The following is a 17502-nucleotide window of genomic DNA, read 5'->3' as shown; positions in this document are numbered from 1 at the left end:
TTGATTCTTGAATACATTGAACTTTGTGATTGCAACTTAGTTCCTATGATTTTGTGATTTTTTTTTCTTCAAAATCACTAATGAAACATCTTTTTCAAAATCCTTTTCTCCTTGTGTAAGGTTGGCCATACATCGCAATAAGAACGGCTCAATTCAAAAGTTTAATTCAAAGTTTCATCCACTCAAGACTGGCAAACAAAACGATTCCCACTAAGGGGCTGCGCGTTGGAACCATGCACCACATTCTTCTCAATCGTTGGTATCAATCCAAGAGTGTCTCATATTCCACAATATATACACCAGAGGTGATTCTATCCGTTGTCCATATATAAGTGTGATTTCGTGTCACGCTCAGGTATGATTCATTACATCCTTGCACGTTACTTCTCACTGACTTTGGTGTTGAAATGCTAACATTGTAGCTATACTTTTCTCTCCATTTACTCGAGACTTTCACCATTGTATTAGAGAGATTTCACGATTGAATTCATCATCTCATCACCAATTTACTGTTCAACATCAAACTAGTGATGCCATATGGGAGAATCGTTTCATGATTTTCACGAAATTCCATGTCAAATTCACGCTTTGAATTTTCTACCACCAAAAATCAAGTCGAGTATGAAGCATTCATTGTCGGTCTCACTCCGACGTTTGATATGAGAGCGTTGTAGTGCTAATCTTACTGGTACACCTTTCTCTCTATCTACCAGAGACTCTCATCGTTGTACATTAGAGATTCCACGATAGCCTTAATCACCACACACCGATTTCTTGTTCCACATTAGAATACTATTAGTGAGGATATAGTAGAGGAATGAATAAAACACATATCTCATGTAGTTTAGTCAAGCCTTCTAAAACAACATGGATAACAATATATTTTCTTATATCTTAATTACAAAGTCACCTTTTATCAACCATGCTATCTCACCTCATTATTAGAAATATTGTGCCCTTTTGAATATTTATAGCGATTTATAAACAATTTAAAGGTGTATGAGACTTTTATTGTTCAACAATATCACATACTTTTCGAAAAGACTTACAAAGAAGATTGAACTCATCACGTACAATTGTAAGATCCTTAACAAATTAAATGTTAAAGAATCAAAATTCATATGTGAACTGTTAAAAGTTTTTATATATACTTTCAATTCTATGATAGTTTTGGCCAGTTAATAGTTTTAGGCTTAAACACCAAATTTATAATTCAATGATTGTTTTGATTAATTAGTATAAATTGAGGAGGCTCACCTCCATCATTGATTTAAGATTGGATTTCATTATGTATCGAAGTAAATGTGGACATGCTATAGTGTGGATCCTGATCTGATTTTGTAACTTAAAAACACTTGCATTCATACATTCAGTCTTATTTGACTTTTTAATCTTGATCGGACAATTCTAATTTAAAATTGATAATTTAAAAAAAATTCAAATTTATTTTTTTCTACGCCATGCAATCAAGATCAACAATTAATAAAAATTTTCAGCGTGTGTAATGGTCAAAAAGTACAAGTGTGCATGTTTTCTTTGCAAGGGCAGAGAGACTCATAAGCCTTAGTAGATGTATAACACGTTTTGGTAGTGAGAGTTTGCTCACGACAGCGAGTAGCCATGTGCAGTGGTTTTTTTAGGCTGTTTATGAGATTAGCTCACGTGAGGTGAGAGGCCATGTTGGTGGTTGCTGCTGGGTGATTGCAGTCGGGCGATTAGATTAATCATGTGTCACAGTTACATAGAAAGTGGAGCTCTTTTAGGTACTAGAGGATGTGTATGATTTAGAGTCTCTGTATAAGTGTTATGTTTTTTCTGTGTAATGTTTCCCTTCCTCATCCTTGAGATAAGGTGTTTGTAGAGACTTTAATGGGCCTTGGTTGTAGAGATGGTGGATACTTACGCCCTAACTCCATGACCAAGAAAGTGGTCAAAGAAAAACTTGTTCTTTCTAGAATCATAGAGAAAATGGTTTCCTCTCTGACTCTCTTTAGTTAGTCATCATGGACCCACGTCATCACCCACATTTAATGGACGATTTGGACAATGAGAGCCCAATCAAGTGGATTGTATTGCTGCATCTGATCGACCTCTTGGCCCATTTTGGACGGCTTCATGGACCATTTAGGACGACTGGGATTTCGTCGGATGACTCGTTCCTTGCCTTTAAGTAATATGCCTCCTCTTAGAGCCCACTAAAAATATAATACTACAGCGTGAATGCGACAAAATTCCATCCGAAGGAATTTAATTTCCTATGAGATCTAACCCATCAATTAAAGCTATTATACATGGAAATTTATTTATAAAAAAAATGAAAAGATCAATTAAAAGGAGAAAATCAATCAAGATAAAGAACATTGACAATGGATTACTTTAATTTGCAAACATTAAAAAATCCCGCTAACTTGTGTAATTTGGGGTAAAAGTGCATATGAATTAAATATAAAATTGTTACTCATTAGTTTATAGCATTTCCTACTTCTTTTTAAGGATTTTATACAATACCATGTTAATGTAAATATGTTTTAGTTTTTTTGTTCATATCTATTTTATAGTCTTTTCCTCAAATCTATTTTTATAGTCTTTTGTTTATATCTATTTTTATAGTTTTTTGTTCATATCTATTTTTATAGTCTTTTGTTTAATTGAGTGTGATTTGTTAATTGTGTAAACCTTTTTACATTGATAATAATAACATATACACAAATTTAAATTTTATTTAAAATAAAAAACCAAAATATTAATATTATTCTTATACTTTCTTTTGACGCGTTATTAGTAGAAAACCTTTTCTACATACCTACATCAGTGGTCGTTTCCTACATCAAAAAAATCAACAAATAAATGCTTCACAATATTTGCCTAACTTATCTGCGTTATTTATTATTTTGATCGAAACCATTTCAACACCGACCTTAGCTCAGTTGGTAGAGCGGAGGACTGTAGTAGGTGATATACCTGATAGCCATCCTTAGGTCACTGGTTCGAATCCGGTAGGTCGGATTTTAAGTTTTTTTTTTATAACTGACTTATTTTTCCTGTCTTATTGTCTAATTATAACATATTGTTAAATAAAGACCTTAACCATCTGCACACATAAAAATAGCATTACATCTTCTAAATCTATAATAACCATTCTGTTAAACAGATACAATATTCAAATAAGTCAATAACATTGCCAAATTAATCACTTAAACAAAAAAGCCAATGTCACTTACACCGAAGCACTCCATAATCACCACCATAAAAACCATTATTCATCCTCAAACAAACACAAATTCAACCACAGCATGAACAAAAAAATCAATAACCTCTAACATTTTTTTTTACTTCCCTTGAATTGTTTTTTATTCTTACATCAAACAATTCTTGGGAATTAAAAAAATTAACATACACAAAAATGAGCATAAATTCAAATGACACAGTGTTCAACAGAATCACAAGATTGAATGAAACAGGTTACGAAGTTTGTTATGATGCTCCACCCCATACTGTTTCAGATGGTTTATGGGGTGGAAAAGAAAATGGAAGAACTCCACTCAAATCTTTTGTTCCCTTGTTTGAATTACAAGTGCTTGTCATTTTCGCCCTCACCGAAATCACCACTTTGGTTCTCAAACCTCTGAGACTCCCTCCATTCATCTTACAAATGATTGTAAGTGTATTCAGTTTTCATTTAGATTTGCATTGCATGCAATGTGTTTCGTACGTCCAATTTTCAATGTTGGACCGTACGAAAGACTTATGCATAACAATATTGTATATTTCGTACCAGAGGACTAATTTTATTCCATTTGCAGGCTGGTTTGATTATAGCCATTTTGTTTGAGGTGAAAGAACTGGAGAAATACATGACAGCGGTGTTTCCTTATGGAACTCATGACATAATTTCGGCGATTTCATCATTTGGTTTTGTGTTATTCATTTTCATAAACGGTGTACAAATGGATTTCAGCATGATAACGAGGACGGGAAACAAGGCATGGACAGTTTCGATTATTGGTTTGGTGGTACCATTATTTGTTGGCATTACACCATTACTAGTGTACCCTGAAAAAATAATAGCCATTGAGGTAAAAAACGGAAATGGAATTTATGTTGCATTGGTTTCTCATGCTATAAGTTCATTTGCGGTGATTGCTTCGCTTTTGAGTGAACTGCAAATCCAAAACTCCGAGCTTGGTAGATTGTCTTTGTCCTCGGCTTTAGTTAGTGACATATTGAGCACGGTTGTTACAACCAATATTATCGCGGTTAGGACTAATCCTAGTCTGAAAGTGGTTTCGAGAAACTTGATCTCGCTCTTTATACTTGCAGTATTCGTTCCATTAATATGCAGACCGATTATGTTTTGGATCATTAAACATACACCAGAAGGACGAAATGTCAAAGACGGTTACATTTATGTGATTATTGCATTGGTTTTTGCTTTAGGTGTTGTATCAGTTAAGATAGATCAAGAATTTGTCTTAGGAGTTTTCATTTTGGGACTTTCCGTTCCCGAAGGACCTCCTTTAGGATCTGCATTGGTTAAGAAGCTTCAGTTCTTTGGACCGACGCTTCTTTTGCCTATATTTGTGACTACTTCTGTGTTGAAAGCAGATTTTTCAATCGATTTTTCATCGTTCGTTATGGTGTCTACCGGTATGGTGATTCTTTTGACTCATGTGGTTAAAATAGCAGCATGCTTTATAACTGCCCTCTGCTGCAAGATGCCTGTCAATGATGCTTTGTGCCTTTCCCTCATTTTGAACACCAAAGGTGTAATCGAAATCGGCGCCTACCATGCCTTATTCGACAATAATGTACTACATCTACTCTTTTTTAGGCTTAAATATGTTGTTCTTCACCCTTTAATATAATAATCGTTTTGCTAAGTTGAAATCGGCGTGTATGTATGCAGGTTATCGACGGGAAAACATATGGAGTTATGATGTTAAGTGTAATGATCATAGGAACCATTGTGCATTGGTCAGTGAAGTTTTTATATGATCCATCAAGGAAATACGCAGGGTACCAAAAACGGAACATCGTTGGTTTAAAGCGAAACTCGGACCTGAGAATACTATTAACAGTTCAAAAACATAATCATATTTCAGGAGCAACAGATTTCTTAGACATATGTTGTCCAACAAATGAGAATCCACTCACAGTTGATGTGATTCATGTGATTGAGCTAGTTGGAAGAGCCTTACCTGTTTTCATTCCTCATTGCCTTCAAAGACAACTATCAAGATCCGCTTCGCATAAATCATATTCCGACGATGTCATTCTTGCTTTCGATATCTACGAGCACGAAAATCAAAATGCATTATCAATAAACACTTACACAGCAATCTCTCCAGCAAATCTCATGTATGAAGATGTTTGTAACCTCGCATTGGACAAAGTTGCATCCATCATAATTCTTCCTTTTCATATAAGATGGTCTAGCGACGGCGTTGTTGAATCCGACGACAAGAAAATACTCCGAGCGTTGAATCAAAAAGTCCTCGAAATAGCCCCATGTTCGGTCGGAATCCTGGTAACTCGCGCTAATTCGATACCGAAGACAACATCATCAAACTCAGTAGCATTGGAATATTCCATTACTCGATTAGCCATCATTTATATAGGGGGATCGGACGACGATGAAGAAATTTTATGCTTAGCGAAACGAGCGATGAATAGTCCGAGGATCAAACTAGTTGTTTACCATCTTGTTGCTAAAGACTGCATAGCAGAATTGGAGGACTTAATGGTAACTGGTGAAGAAATGTTGCAAGAGCTGAAACATTCAGAAAATGTGAAGTATCAAGAGATTTTCACAAAGGATGGATCACAAACAGCTGGTTTCTTACGCGACATAGTTACCGAACACGACTTTTTTATAGTCGGGAGAAGACACGGAAGTATGTCGCCTCAAACAGATGGATTATCAGAATGGAGTGAGTTTCCAGAACTTGGTGCTATTGGAGATTTTCTATCATCGCCTGATCTTAATAGTTGGGCTTCTGTTTTGGTTGTGCAGCAACAACTTTCGTGCAAGAATGAACTCAAAGGTTGGGTTTTGTAGTTGATGAAAAATGTGAATGTTAGCTATATGCATTTGGTAGGAAGTTTTATGTATGCTCAATTCTTTTGATTTAGTTGTTTTGTATATCATTGAAATGTTTATGTTATTCAATAATGAAAAGGAAAATTATAAGTCTTTCAAATTTATGGTCATTTATCAAACTATGTTATGGTATCAAAAGAAGAAGAGTCACAAATCTTCTCTCTTCATTGAGCTCTTATTAATGGTAAATGATAGCCATATCTCTGATGAAGAATCTGCACTTCCAATATCGAGAATGAAGTACCACGACAGCGTAACCAATCAATAATTCAAGATCAAATTCTTGCCCAATTTAATAATATCTCCATTCTATAGAAAATCCAATAGAAAAACTTGTCAATCCTGTTTTGAAGAAGATGACCACTTCGATGCTTGGGAAACAAGTAACTACATTGTGATGTTCTGGATCAATGCTTCCATCAGATTCTGATGATTATCAATAACATGACTACTCATTATGAACTAACTTTTATTTTCTATGCGTATATTTTTCTGAAGTGTTTTGAATCGATAATTTTAAGAAACTATATCAACATTTGTTAGAAATAATGTCTCAACTCAAGTTCTTAATTTTAAAATCATCTGTGTCTTTTTCACTAAATTAACTATCATATTTTTCACGGTATTCAAATTCCTAAATTTCATAAGTATAATGTTAGGAAGAATAAAAGAGCTAATATTAAATGAATAAATATTAAATTAAAAGAAAGAAAAATAGAAGAGTTAATTAAATTATTATTTTGATATTATATGGATTTTGATTTATGTGGATTTTTTTAGGTACATAATATGATCATGTCTTACAAAAAGTGACTTAAAAAAGCAAATCAAATATAAATTGACGTGAAATATTTTATTGTGTTTCAAATTTCAATTTAATATTTAATTAGAACTAGCTTATTCATGGATTTCATTCTTCTTTTTTTAATTTTTATTCTATATATTATTATGAGTTATTAGTTTTTAGTTTTGCAATACCGTCCCTCCTTACTTTCTTCTCGATCCAACGGCTACAACCACATGTTAGCGTAGGAGGCGATATTAACCGTTGGATGAATCCAACCGGCCAACCCAAAGAGGCTACGCAATTTTTTCAACCCCTTCATTTGCTTCTTCTTATTCTCTCTCTTCCCCCTCAACCCTCTCAGATCCTCTCTACCGGAGAACCCTAGCGCCACCTTCACGCTACGATTCCCGCCGCAGAAGACATCATCTTCCGAAATTAAACCGATCAAAGTGTCTCTCATCATCTCTACTTCAAAACCCCTCAATCAATTTTCGATTCTGGTAAGTTACATCGTCAACATCGTCACTTTCTTCTGTTAATCGGTTTGCGATTATTGAATTTTTTTTACCTTAATTCAAATCAATTCAATTTGTTCTATTATTCATAACACAACTTAATGGATGTAGTCATGGAGGAGCAATTCATACTCAGAGTTCCACCTAACGTTGCGGAGCAGATAGAGCGTCTTCTTAACGAAAGCAATCCTTCTTCGTCGTCCGAAGACAAGTCGCTAGATTTGCAATTCACCGAGGATGGAAGAAGCGGCGAGTTTGTTATTGGGGATGACCACTTCCCAGCTTATCTACTTGACCTACCTTCTGTTGTTGAATCATACAAGACTTACGACGATAATTCTTTGGTTAAGACAGCCGATATTAGTCAGGTCAGGTATCCATGGTTATTCACATTATTCATGTAGTCATAAATTCATGATTTGGATAGTTAAATAACTATTGGGTTTGATGGATGCAACTCACAGATGATTATGGTGAGGGAATCCGGTGATGCTGCTCCAGATGTAATTGAGTGTAGACATGGCCTCACCCCTCCCATGAGAGACGCACGCAAGCGCAGATTCCGCAGAGAGCCTGACCTTAATGTATGCTATTCATTTGCATAACATTATGTGCTTGTGTGTGTGTGTTTGTGTGCTATCTTACTTATCATATTTTTTTCGTTCTTCATTTTCCAGCCCGAGCTTGTCTCTCGTGTTGAGAAAGATCTTCTCAAAATCATCGCTGGAGGAACCGCTGATAATCTTGATATCCTTTCATTTTGGTTATTTAATTTAGTCAACTTTATAAATTTTTTACTCCACTTTTAAAAAATTTCTTGCTTTCTTGCTTTTACCCAACTTACTTGCTTTTGCCCTTGAAACAAATTTGTTTATTTAACTTGGGGTTCAAGGGATAACCCATAATAGCTATTTGCATCAATGATAAAAGCAAGTTAGTTACTTTCTTTGTAGTTTTAAAGTGTAAATAGCCTATGAGTATTTTCTTGACTGAGATTCACATGTGGAAATAGCTGAGCAAGAAGGGGATGAGAATGCTCGAGGTACTAACAAGAAACCTGCAACTACACCTGTATCAAAACACGATGTTCCAGAGAGTCATACAAACGCCGGGGATAATGACAGGAGTGACTCTGATGAATCTGATGAGTCAGTTTGACTGATACTAACTACCAAAGAGTATTTCTCATATGAATGCTAATAACACCTTTTTTTTACATAATCTTGAGCACCCTTTTTCATTAGATAATTTTTTTAAAAGGTCAATTTGGTTGTATCACTTTTGAAACAAAATATGTTGACCTTTTAAAAATGAATCAATCATAAGGGGTGTATCAAAAGGGCGTGTTGTTGGCATTCACATTGTATAATTATGCGCCGTAAGATTTGAATCACATCATAGTCTTAAGATGGAGCTGCAACATAGTCTTAAGATGGAGCTGCAATAGATTTGGTATCCGGCGCTGCATTTTGTTACATTAGTTGTTGTATTATACACCATTTTTTTTTTTTGTGTAACTTACCCAGCATATATATGAGTGAGAATAAGGTTAACCTTGTGTTTTAAGCTACTTTTATTTTTTTAGTTTTGTCACCATGTTATTGTGCAATTTGCGATTTACCTTCTGTATGTAAATACCATCTGCAAACTTTCTTTTGCCCGAAGGAAAAAAAATAACATTTACTCTATTCAATCATTTTGTTACAAAAATGTATCTTTTTAAATAATTATTTTTTACTTTTTCTTATTTACTCTATTTAATCGTTTAATTTGTTCTGTTAAAAAGGAGAAAGTATATAGAACATTAGCTCATAAAGGACTTTAGTGCGTGTTTGTTTTCCCGGCATATTCTGCCCCAGACGTGCGTGTAGCCAGGAATCAGGAATTTCTAGCTTATCTTCTTTGTAAAAATTGGCAACTAAATCATTACAAGCAAAATTGGCTACTAAATCATTACAAACGACAAGATGTAAATCAGTCAACAAAGAAAAAAACAAAATGTAAAGATAATTGGAGTACTAGCACGATCTCACTAATTATATTCTTTCCAATGCCCCAAAGTTTCCATAGTATGAAGATACAAGCAAGTCACATAGCTTTAATGGAGCATATCAATGCCATTGATTGTTCCGCAATAGCAAACTAGTAAGGTATTAAAATGGGGAAAATCATTAGTATGCTTTCTTATTAGAGCATATGTTGATATTCCACTTAAAAAAAAAAAAACTGTTCTTGTAGATATAAAGTGTGGGACTAGGATCCAAAGTGATAAAGTGTGGTTGTGTTTATTTCTTTTTGAAAATTTATCTAGTGTATCTTGTACAAACTAGGGGTGTTCGTGGGCCGGTTTGGTTCGGTTTTGAGAGAATCCGATACCCAAACCGATTAAAATTACATAGATTGGTTTAGATTGGATTTACAAAAAAATTCGATAAAACCCAAACCGAACCGAAAAACAATAGGTTGGTTTGGATTGGATTCATCGGATAGATAGAAAAATATTAAATATTTAAAAAAAAAAATTTATTTATGGAAATTAATTTTTCATAATAATATAAATAATATAATATTAATAGTGTTCAATTCTAAATATTAGATTAAAAAAAATCTAATATAAAAGGTTTTGAATATATAATTAGTTATTTGAATTAGTATGATAATGAATGTGTTTCATAGCATTATGTTCACTTACCACAATACACTAATAATTTTCTAATAACAAATTAAAATAACATAATTTTTAATTATGGTTGGTTTGGGTTGGGTATGCGGGTAGAAAATTAAAAATTCGATGCCTGAACCAATTGACATTGTATTTTATTGATTTGGCTCGGTTCTTGCCCGAACTGAAAAAATGTCCAACCCAAACACTATGGTTTGGTTTGAATTCCGGTTTGGTTCGGATTTACCCGAACCAATGAACACCCCTAGTACAAACTAGGCTGTACTCGAAAATATTTTGTAAGTAAGTCCAATTAAAACATTATTTGGGATAAAATCACGGTAGTACAATTTGAAATATAAGTTTTGTTCTGAATATATCAAAAGTCTAAATAATTTAGGTACATTTCATTTTAAATTCATTCTATTTGACTCAATGTATAAAATCAGTTTACACATTAATAGAAATGTACAATCTTTGATCTCCATTTTCACTATATTTATATTGAACCATAAAAATGACTTGGACGTCGGAGTGCTAATCATGGAGGTCCACCTCGCGCTACCGTAAAGGAGATCAGGCGCCGTTCAAGATCATCAGTTCTTCAACTGCATACATTTCTGGTTTCTGAACGAAACAATGACGCAATATATGAGAATCGACGTCTGATGCTCACTAGTATTCATCTTCAGGTCAACCTTAACCTGGAATCATATTTGTAATCGCAACAGGATAAGCGAAGGCGGTAACTCCGATAATTATTTCTAATTTTTTCAATACATCCCTTGAATCAACCGTTCACTAGGTATCATCGATTAACGAATTTCATGATATCGCATCATCTAGTGTCTATCCTTCATCAAATTGTTTTATACTCGTAGTTGATGCAGACATTAGGTGAAGAAAATATCGATTGGAATTAGGATTCTAAGATCACGATAAGATCAATGGAATTCTAAATGTTGACCTGCCTTTAATTCTTGCGGTCGTCATAGTCGATTGCAATTTAACGAGATTCCTCGTGGACGACAAAAGTTCGTGTAACATCCTCTACTCAGATATGCTGGATCTAATAGATGTTAAGCAAGTGAATCTAAATCGATATGGAGGAGGAGATCTATTAGTATTCGACAATTCGATCACTCGTCCTCAAGGAACTGTGGATCTAACACTGAATGTTGGAGGAGGAGCTTGCAAAAGAAAAATAATCCTATGATAATACTGCGCTGAAGCACCTTCAAAGGTGTCCTAGGGAGGTCCTTCCTAGAGAGAATAGACGTAGTTGCATCTCTGGTTCATTTGAAGGTGACTTATCACGATGTCGAAGGAAGGTCAATCTCGGTAACCACCGACGTAGATGAAGCGAAACATATTAAGGAAATAATCCAAATGGATCTTTTGGTGTCGACCACGACCGCAAAAGTAAAAGTAAAGTCGAAGGGTCCTAGTGCTTTGACCTAGATGCTAGTGAAGACGAGGTTCAACTGATACCAGATGGTGATTTCGAGTCCATCCAACTTAGGGAAGATCAAACCATGTTAATTAAATAAAGCTTCTAACTTCTTTTAGAAGTAAGAGCAACACTGATTGAATGCCTCTCAAATAACACCAACCTTTTTGCTATAACCACACATGAGATTCTCGACATTGATCTTAGCGTAGCATGCCACCAGTTGAATATGGACGCCACCGCCCGTTACGTCTCCCAACATCGGAGAAGACAATCCTCACAAAAAACTGAAACCACTACTAGCATGGTTAAGGGTTTATTGGACGCCCAACTTGTTTTCGAAAGTATACAAAGTATTGATCTAATGTAGTGTGGGTAAGTAAGGCCTCGGGGAAAAGGAGGATATGCATTGATTATACGGATCTTCACAGGGAATTCCCACAAGATTCTTACCTGCTCCCAAATATTGATAAACTAGTAGGTAATTCAACGAGATATCAATTACTTTCCTTTATGGATGCCTATTTAGGGTATAATTAGATACCTATGTATGTACCTGATCGAATAAAGACAACCTTTATGATTGAGCATGCCAATTATCAATACAATGTCATTCCCTTCAGATCAAAGATTGTTGAGGCAACCTATCAGATAATGATGAACAAGATCTCCCAAGAAGAGATAGAAGAGACACTATAAGTGCTCATGGATGATATGATCATAAAGTCTAGCCAAGAGGAGATTCATGTCCAACACCTTCAACGGGTGTTCAAGAGGGTCCAACAATACAATATGTGCCTCAACCTGGAGAAATGCCTTATCGGGTAAGGGCGGGCAAATTCTTACATTTCTATTTGATTGAGCGAATGGTTGAAGAAAACCTGGACAAGTCTGAACTATTTTTAAGGTTCAATCTAAACATCAATCCTCCGGAAGACGACAATCTCCTTACGTTTGATATAAATACTGATCCTCGGGAAGATGACGATCTCCTTACGTTTCATGTAAGTACCAAGCCTAAAAAAGGTGATGATCAACTTACGTTCGATCTAAGCACCAACACTCAGGAAGGCGATAATCTTTTACAATAGTGAATTGTCATAATGGTCATATATGGATACTGGCTGCTCAAATCACATAACTGGAAACAAACAATAGCTAATAGAGTTTGACTCCAGGAAGAGGAAAAAGATTATATGTGCTGATGATAAGTTCCTTTATGCCAAAGGAATGGAAATGTCATAATCAAAGTGAAGAATGGTAAAACTATTATGATTAAAGATGTTTGGTATGTTCCTGGGATAAAGAGCAATCTAATGAGTGTAGGTCAGCTAATTGAGAAAGGTTACTCAGTTACTATGAATGGCAATATCTTGATGTTGTATGATTCTGATCAGAAGCTTATTATGCAATATGAGCAGGGAAGAAACAGAACATTCAAGGTGATTATGAAGATAACCGAAACTAAATGCCTTAGTGGAGAAGGCGCTGAAGGTGACAGTGAGTTGTGGCATAAGAGATAGGGGTATCTCTACTTCAGAAGCTCAAGGCATCTAAGTTCTAAGAAGTTGGTACATGGTATTCCAAAGATTGTGAAGCATAAGAAGTCGTATGAGATATGCATGAAAGGCAAGCAACCTAGATTACCATTTGCATCAGAAGTGGTTCCAAGAGCAAAGCATGCTTTGGGAGTTGTGCATTCTGTAAGTTTAAGAGTGCACCTAGGAGAGGGTGAATTAGGTACTTTAAAAATTATAGTTTTTAGACTCAAGTGGCTCTTATTTTTCTGGTTTGGTGAAGTTATGAAAGTAAAGAGTGCAGAGAAATAAAAACATAAGGATATATCTTTATTCCCTTCACAATCCAAGAGTACTTCAGTCCCATTTCAACATAAAAGAGATTTTACTGTTGTTAGGACTTATACAAGACCAACACAATCACCTAAAACAACCCTCTTGTGATCAACCAAGTTGAAATGAGAACAATACTCTCAAACTCAACTCTCTTGCCTCCAACAATCCTAGACAACAAGGTATATAAACCAATCAAGTAGAAAAATAAAACAATCCTTTCTTTTCCACTCTCTTGTTTCCTACAATCCTGGATAACAAGGAATTACAACAAAATCTGGAAATTATTTAAGTAAAGAAGTTGATGAACATATATCAATAACTAGGATTGATCTTCTCTTTCAAATAAGCAATTTACAATGATATAATAGTGCTCAAGTGTTTATGAATGAAGGAGAATTTTTTTCTTAATTGATATGAAAACAATATGCAGAGAAATCTAAATGAAAGTTCAAGTATCAAAACACTTGTTTGAAAATGAGTGAGTAAATGATGCTATATTGCCATGAAAGAGGTGTAGCATTGAAATTTGAAATGTAAAGTATTTATAAGAGTATCATACCATTTAGAAGGGTGTATAATTATCAATCAATGCAATGGATTGAAAAAGAATTTCGTTTGGATCATAAAATGCATGAAAAAGTGCCACTGGTTTAGATGTAACTAGTCACATCATTTAGGTAACCAGTTACATGGTAATATTAAAACCAGGAAATTCAAAATCACAAACATGTAATTGGTTACATGATATGAGGTAACCGGTTACATCATGTTAAAAAAGTCCAGTGACAAAAGGTGAATGCTAATGCTAGAGATGTAATCGGTTACATGATGTAGTTAACCGATTACATTGACCAAAAGGGTGAAAAACATGATTTAGGAAGGTTAGATCAAGTGGAATAAATGTTTTATGATGGACATGCATATGTATGAAAATGTAGGTAATTTTTTAGCACTAAAATATACCACTTGAAATGTAACTTGTACTAAGATGAGTTTGAAGATCAATCTATCAAAACTAATATTCATTAAAGTTGTAATCTTGATCCATAGCCATTTGTTCCTTTTTCTCATCATTTCTTGATACAAATACATATTAGTTGTCATTATCAAAACATATACTTGGAGAGAGTTGACTTCACACATTCTGATGTGTGTAGGTCATTCCCAAAACCTTCATTTGGAGGAAATAAGTATTTTGTGGTGTTTGTGGATGAGTTAACGAGAATAACATGGGTAGCACTCATCAAGTTTAAGCACGAGGTGTTTAACGAGTTTCAGAAGTTCAAGGTGATGGCAGAAAGACAAAGTGGTCGGAAGCTGAAAATTTTCAGAACTAATGGTGGAGGTGAGTATAACTCTATAGAGTTCAATCAGTTTTGTGAATAAAATTGAGCTGAGCATGAAGTAACTGCTCCGTATACTCTACAACACAATGGTTTTGCTGAAAGAAGAAATCATACTTTGCTTGATATGACAAGGAGCATGCCGAAGGAGAATAAGATACCTCACTCATTGTGGGGAAAGGTGTTCCCGTGTTCCCAATGCAACATATGTGCTCAATAGGTGTCCAACTAAGAAGTTGAAGGAAGTTGTCCCTTTTGAGAAGTGGACTGGAGATAAGCAAAATGTGAGTCATCTTAGGGTATTTGGTTATATATGTTATAAACATGTTCTAGATGTTAAGAGAAAGAAACTGGATGATAGAAGTAAATTAATATTATTGGTGGGGTACCACAGTACATGTCCTTATAAGCTTTATTATCCAATCTCTAATTAGGTAGAATTCAGTAGATATGTCATATTGAAAGAGTCTGAAACTTGGGATTGGAACACTTCTAATCCCGCCTTTAGAGTTGGAGGTGCTTCTGAAGGAAGTTTGGAAGTTGTTTCTGAAGATGAGTCATAATAGAAGATGATTCTGATGCTGAAGGTGAATCTTACAGAGACACTGGAAGTGATCCAGACTTTGAAGGTGGTCCAAATTCTAGAAGTGATCCAGATTCTGAAGGTGGTCAAGACTCTGGGGGTCAAACTTCTGAAGGTCAAATTTCGGAAGGTAAAGATTTTAAAGGTGGTAATTTTGAAGATGGTGTTTCTAGAAGTGGTCCAGAAGCTAACACTGCTCCAGGTTCTGTAGAAGATCCATAACAAGTTCAGAGACCACAAAGAATGAGACAAATACCCATAAGGTTGACAAAGTCCGATATGTTACGCGATACTAAAATAGATTCTGAAGGCGAAGTCATTCACACTAGTAGACTCTGAACACGTGAATACAGAATAAACACTCAAGAAGAAAGTATGGATGAAGGTCATGAAAGAAGAACTTTAGGCTATACAAAGAAACAAGACTTGGAAGTTGACTAAGTTTCCAAAGGAGAAGAAAACCATCAGTGTCATATGGGTTTTCAAGGTGAAGTTAAAATCAGATGGATCAATTGGCAAACATAAAGCAAGGCTAGTAGCTAGAGGTTTTTTTAGAAACCTGAGCTAGTTTATTTTGAGGTGTTTACTCCTGTAGATAGACATGAAACAATCAGGTTGGTGATTGTGATTGTTGCTACTAGGAATTGGTTTATGATATATCTGAATGTTAAAAATGCATTTCTGAACGGTCATTTACAAGAAGAAGTTTATGTGTCACAACTTCCTGGTTTTGTGAAAAAGAATCAGGAAGGGATGTTGTACAAGTTGCATAAAGCTTTGTATGGATTAAAGCAAGCACCCTGAGCTTCAAATTCGAATATTGATTCATTTTTCAAGAAGCAGGGGTTTCAGAAATGTGAGATGGAATATGGAGTTTATGTTCAACATACTTCTGTAGGCAATGTGATTCTGGTGTGTCTCTATTTTGATGACACATTGCTGACTAGAAGTTGTTCCGATGAGATAGTCAAGTTTAGGAAGGTGTTGATGAATGAAATTGAGATGACTGACCTTGGAAACTTGGTATACTTTCTAGTGGTGAAGGTTTTATACTCTGAGAAGGGTATCACACCACATCAGCTGAAGTATAAACTTGGGCTTATGAAGATATTTAAGCTAACAAATTGCAAAAAACTACAATCACACCTGCCAAGACGAATCCCAAGCTGGATTCTGATGATGAAGGTGATGATGTAGATGCTACAATTTTTAAACAGTTGGCAAGCTCGCTGAGATATCTCTATAATATCAAACTTGACATTTGTTATGCAGTTGGAATGTTGAGTATGTTTATGAACAAATCGAAGTGGTCATATTACCAAGTTGCAGTTAGGATTTTAAGGTATATTATTAAGAGGACTCTGAAGTTTGGAGTTTTGTTTCATTATGCAGTTGAATGCGAGTCATAACTGATATGTTATTTAGACTCTGACTGGTGTGGTGATAGAGTTGACATAAAAAATACTTATGCATATAAATATTTGGGAAGTCCCACTTCTTGGTGTTCCAAGAAGCAACCAGTGGCTGAGTTGTCAACTTGTGAAACTAAATACATTACAGGTGCCTTGTCTGCGTGTCAAGCTGCATGGTTGCTGAATTTGTTGCAGGATCTGAAGATCAAGGTGAAGAAGCATGTGAAGTTGATGTTTGACAACAAAGCAACTGAATATGATTTATGGATGGGAGAAGCAATTATATAGACACAAAGTTCCATTTGATGAGGAATCAAGTCCATAATGGAGTGCTATAGGTTATGCGCTGTAGCACCCACATGCAACTTGCATATGTTCCGACGAAAGTTGTCAAGTCTAAACACTTCATCAATTTGAATGATGAAATTGGTGTAGTTGATTTTAGCTCTGAATGTGAATTAAGGGATGGCGTTGAAGTGTAATTGTACATTCAGAGTATTTGCTGTTACTTTGTTTTTGGGCCTTGTATTGAGCTTTAATTAGTTTGACGCAGTATGAGTTTAGCGCGCGCGCGTGTGTGTGTGTATATATATATATATATATATATATATATATATATATATATATATATATATATATATATATATATATATATATATATATATATATATATATATATATATATATATATATATATATATATATATATATATATATATATAATTGTAAACAACTAGAGAATTATTAGTTGTAACCGTTTTCCAATTGAGTAAAAGTTAGCTACATTTTCTCTCTTT

The 17502-nt window shown here is 34.8% G+C and overlaps 2 protein-coding genes and 1 non-coding gene across 3 annotated transcripts; all 3 read left to right on the top strand.

Moving 5' to 3' along the window:
* The first annotated feature begins 2912 nt into the window (after nucleotides 1-2912).
* TRNAY-GUA (transfer RNA tyrosine (anticodon GUA)) lies at nucleotides 2913-3006 on the top strand. Its single transcript has 2 exons — nucleotides 2913-2949; nucleotides 2971-3006. It is a non-coding gene; the product is annotated as a tRNA-Tyr (tRNA).
* A 397-nt stretch (nucleotides 3007-3403) lies between these two features.
* On the top strand, nucleotides 3404-6058 carry LOC131628819 (cation/H(+) antiporter 4-like). The gene is made up of 3 exons (XM_058899634.1): nucleotides 3404-3658; nucleotides 3804-4808; nucleotides 4907-6058. Exons 1-3 carry the CDS (start codon nucleotides 3404-3406, stop codon nucleotides 6056-6058), a joined length of 2412 nt encoding a protein of 803 aa, XP_058755617.1.
* Nucleotides 6059-7201: 1143 nt separating this feature from the next.
* LOC131628818 (transcription initiation factor TFIID subunit 7-like) lies at nucleotides 7202-8968 on the top strand. Its single transcript, XM_058899633.1, has 5 exons — nucleotides 7202-7387; nucleotides 7514-7770; nucleotides 7867-7986; nucleotides 8080-8151; nucleotides 8405-8968. Exons 2-5 carry the CDS (start codon nucleotides 7516-7518, stop codon nucleotides 8558-8560), a joined length of 603 nt encoding a protein of 200 aa, XP_058755616.1. The 5' UTR covers nucleotides 7202-7387; nucleotides 7514-7515; the 3' UTR covers nucleotides 8561-8968.
* The last annotated feature ends 8534 nt before the right edge of the window (nucleotides 8969-17502 follow it).

The sequence above is a fragment of the Vicia villosa genome, unplaced genomic scaffold, assembly GCF_029867415.1.
Source record: "Vicia villosa cultivar HV-30 ecotype Madison, WI unplaced genomic scaffold, Vvil1.0 ctg.000481F_1_1, whole genome shotgun sequence".
Taxonomy (NCBI): domain Eukaryota; kingdom Viridiplantae; phylum Streptophyta; class Magnoliopsida; order Fabales; family Fabaceae; genus Vicia; species Vicia villosa.
This window is presented reverse-complemented; position numbering and strand designations above follow the sequence as displayed.

Bases quoted from the DNA above. Each gene is read 5' to 3' on its own strand.
- LOC131628818 (XM_058899633.1), top strand. From the start codon at position 7,516: ATGGAGGAGCAATTCATACTCAGAGTTCCACCTAACGTTGCGGAGCAG. The intron at 7,987-8,079 runs GTATGCTATTCA...TTCATTTTCCAG, and splicing joins GCAGAGAGCCTGACCTTAAT to CCCGAGCTTGTCTCTCGTGT. The intron at 8,152-8,404 runs ATCCTTTCATTT...TGAGATTCACAT, and splicing joins GAACCGCTGATAATCTTGAT to GTGGAAATAGCTGAGCAAGA.
- LOC131628819 (XM_058899634.1), top strand. From the start codon at position 3,404: ATGAGCATAAATTCAAATGACACAGTGTTCAACAGAATCACAAGATTG. The intron at 3,659-3,803 runs GTAAGTGTATTC...TTCCATTTGCAG, and splicing joins CATTCATCTTACAAATGATT to GCTGGTTTGATTATAGCCAT. The intron at 4,809-4,906 runs GTACTACATCTA...GTATGTATGCAG, and splicing joins ATGCCTTATTCGACAATAAT to GTTATCGACGGGAAAACATA.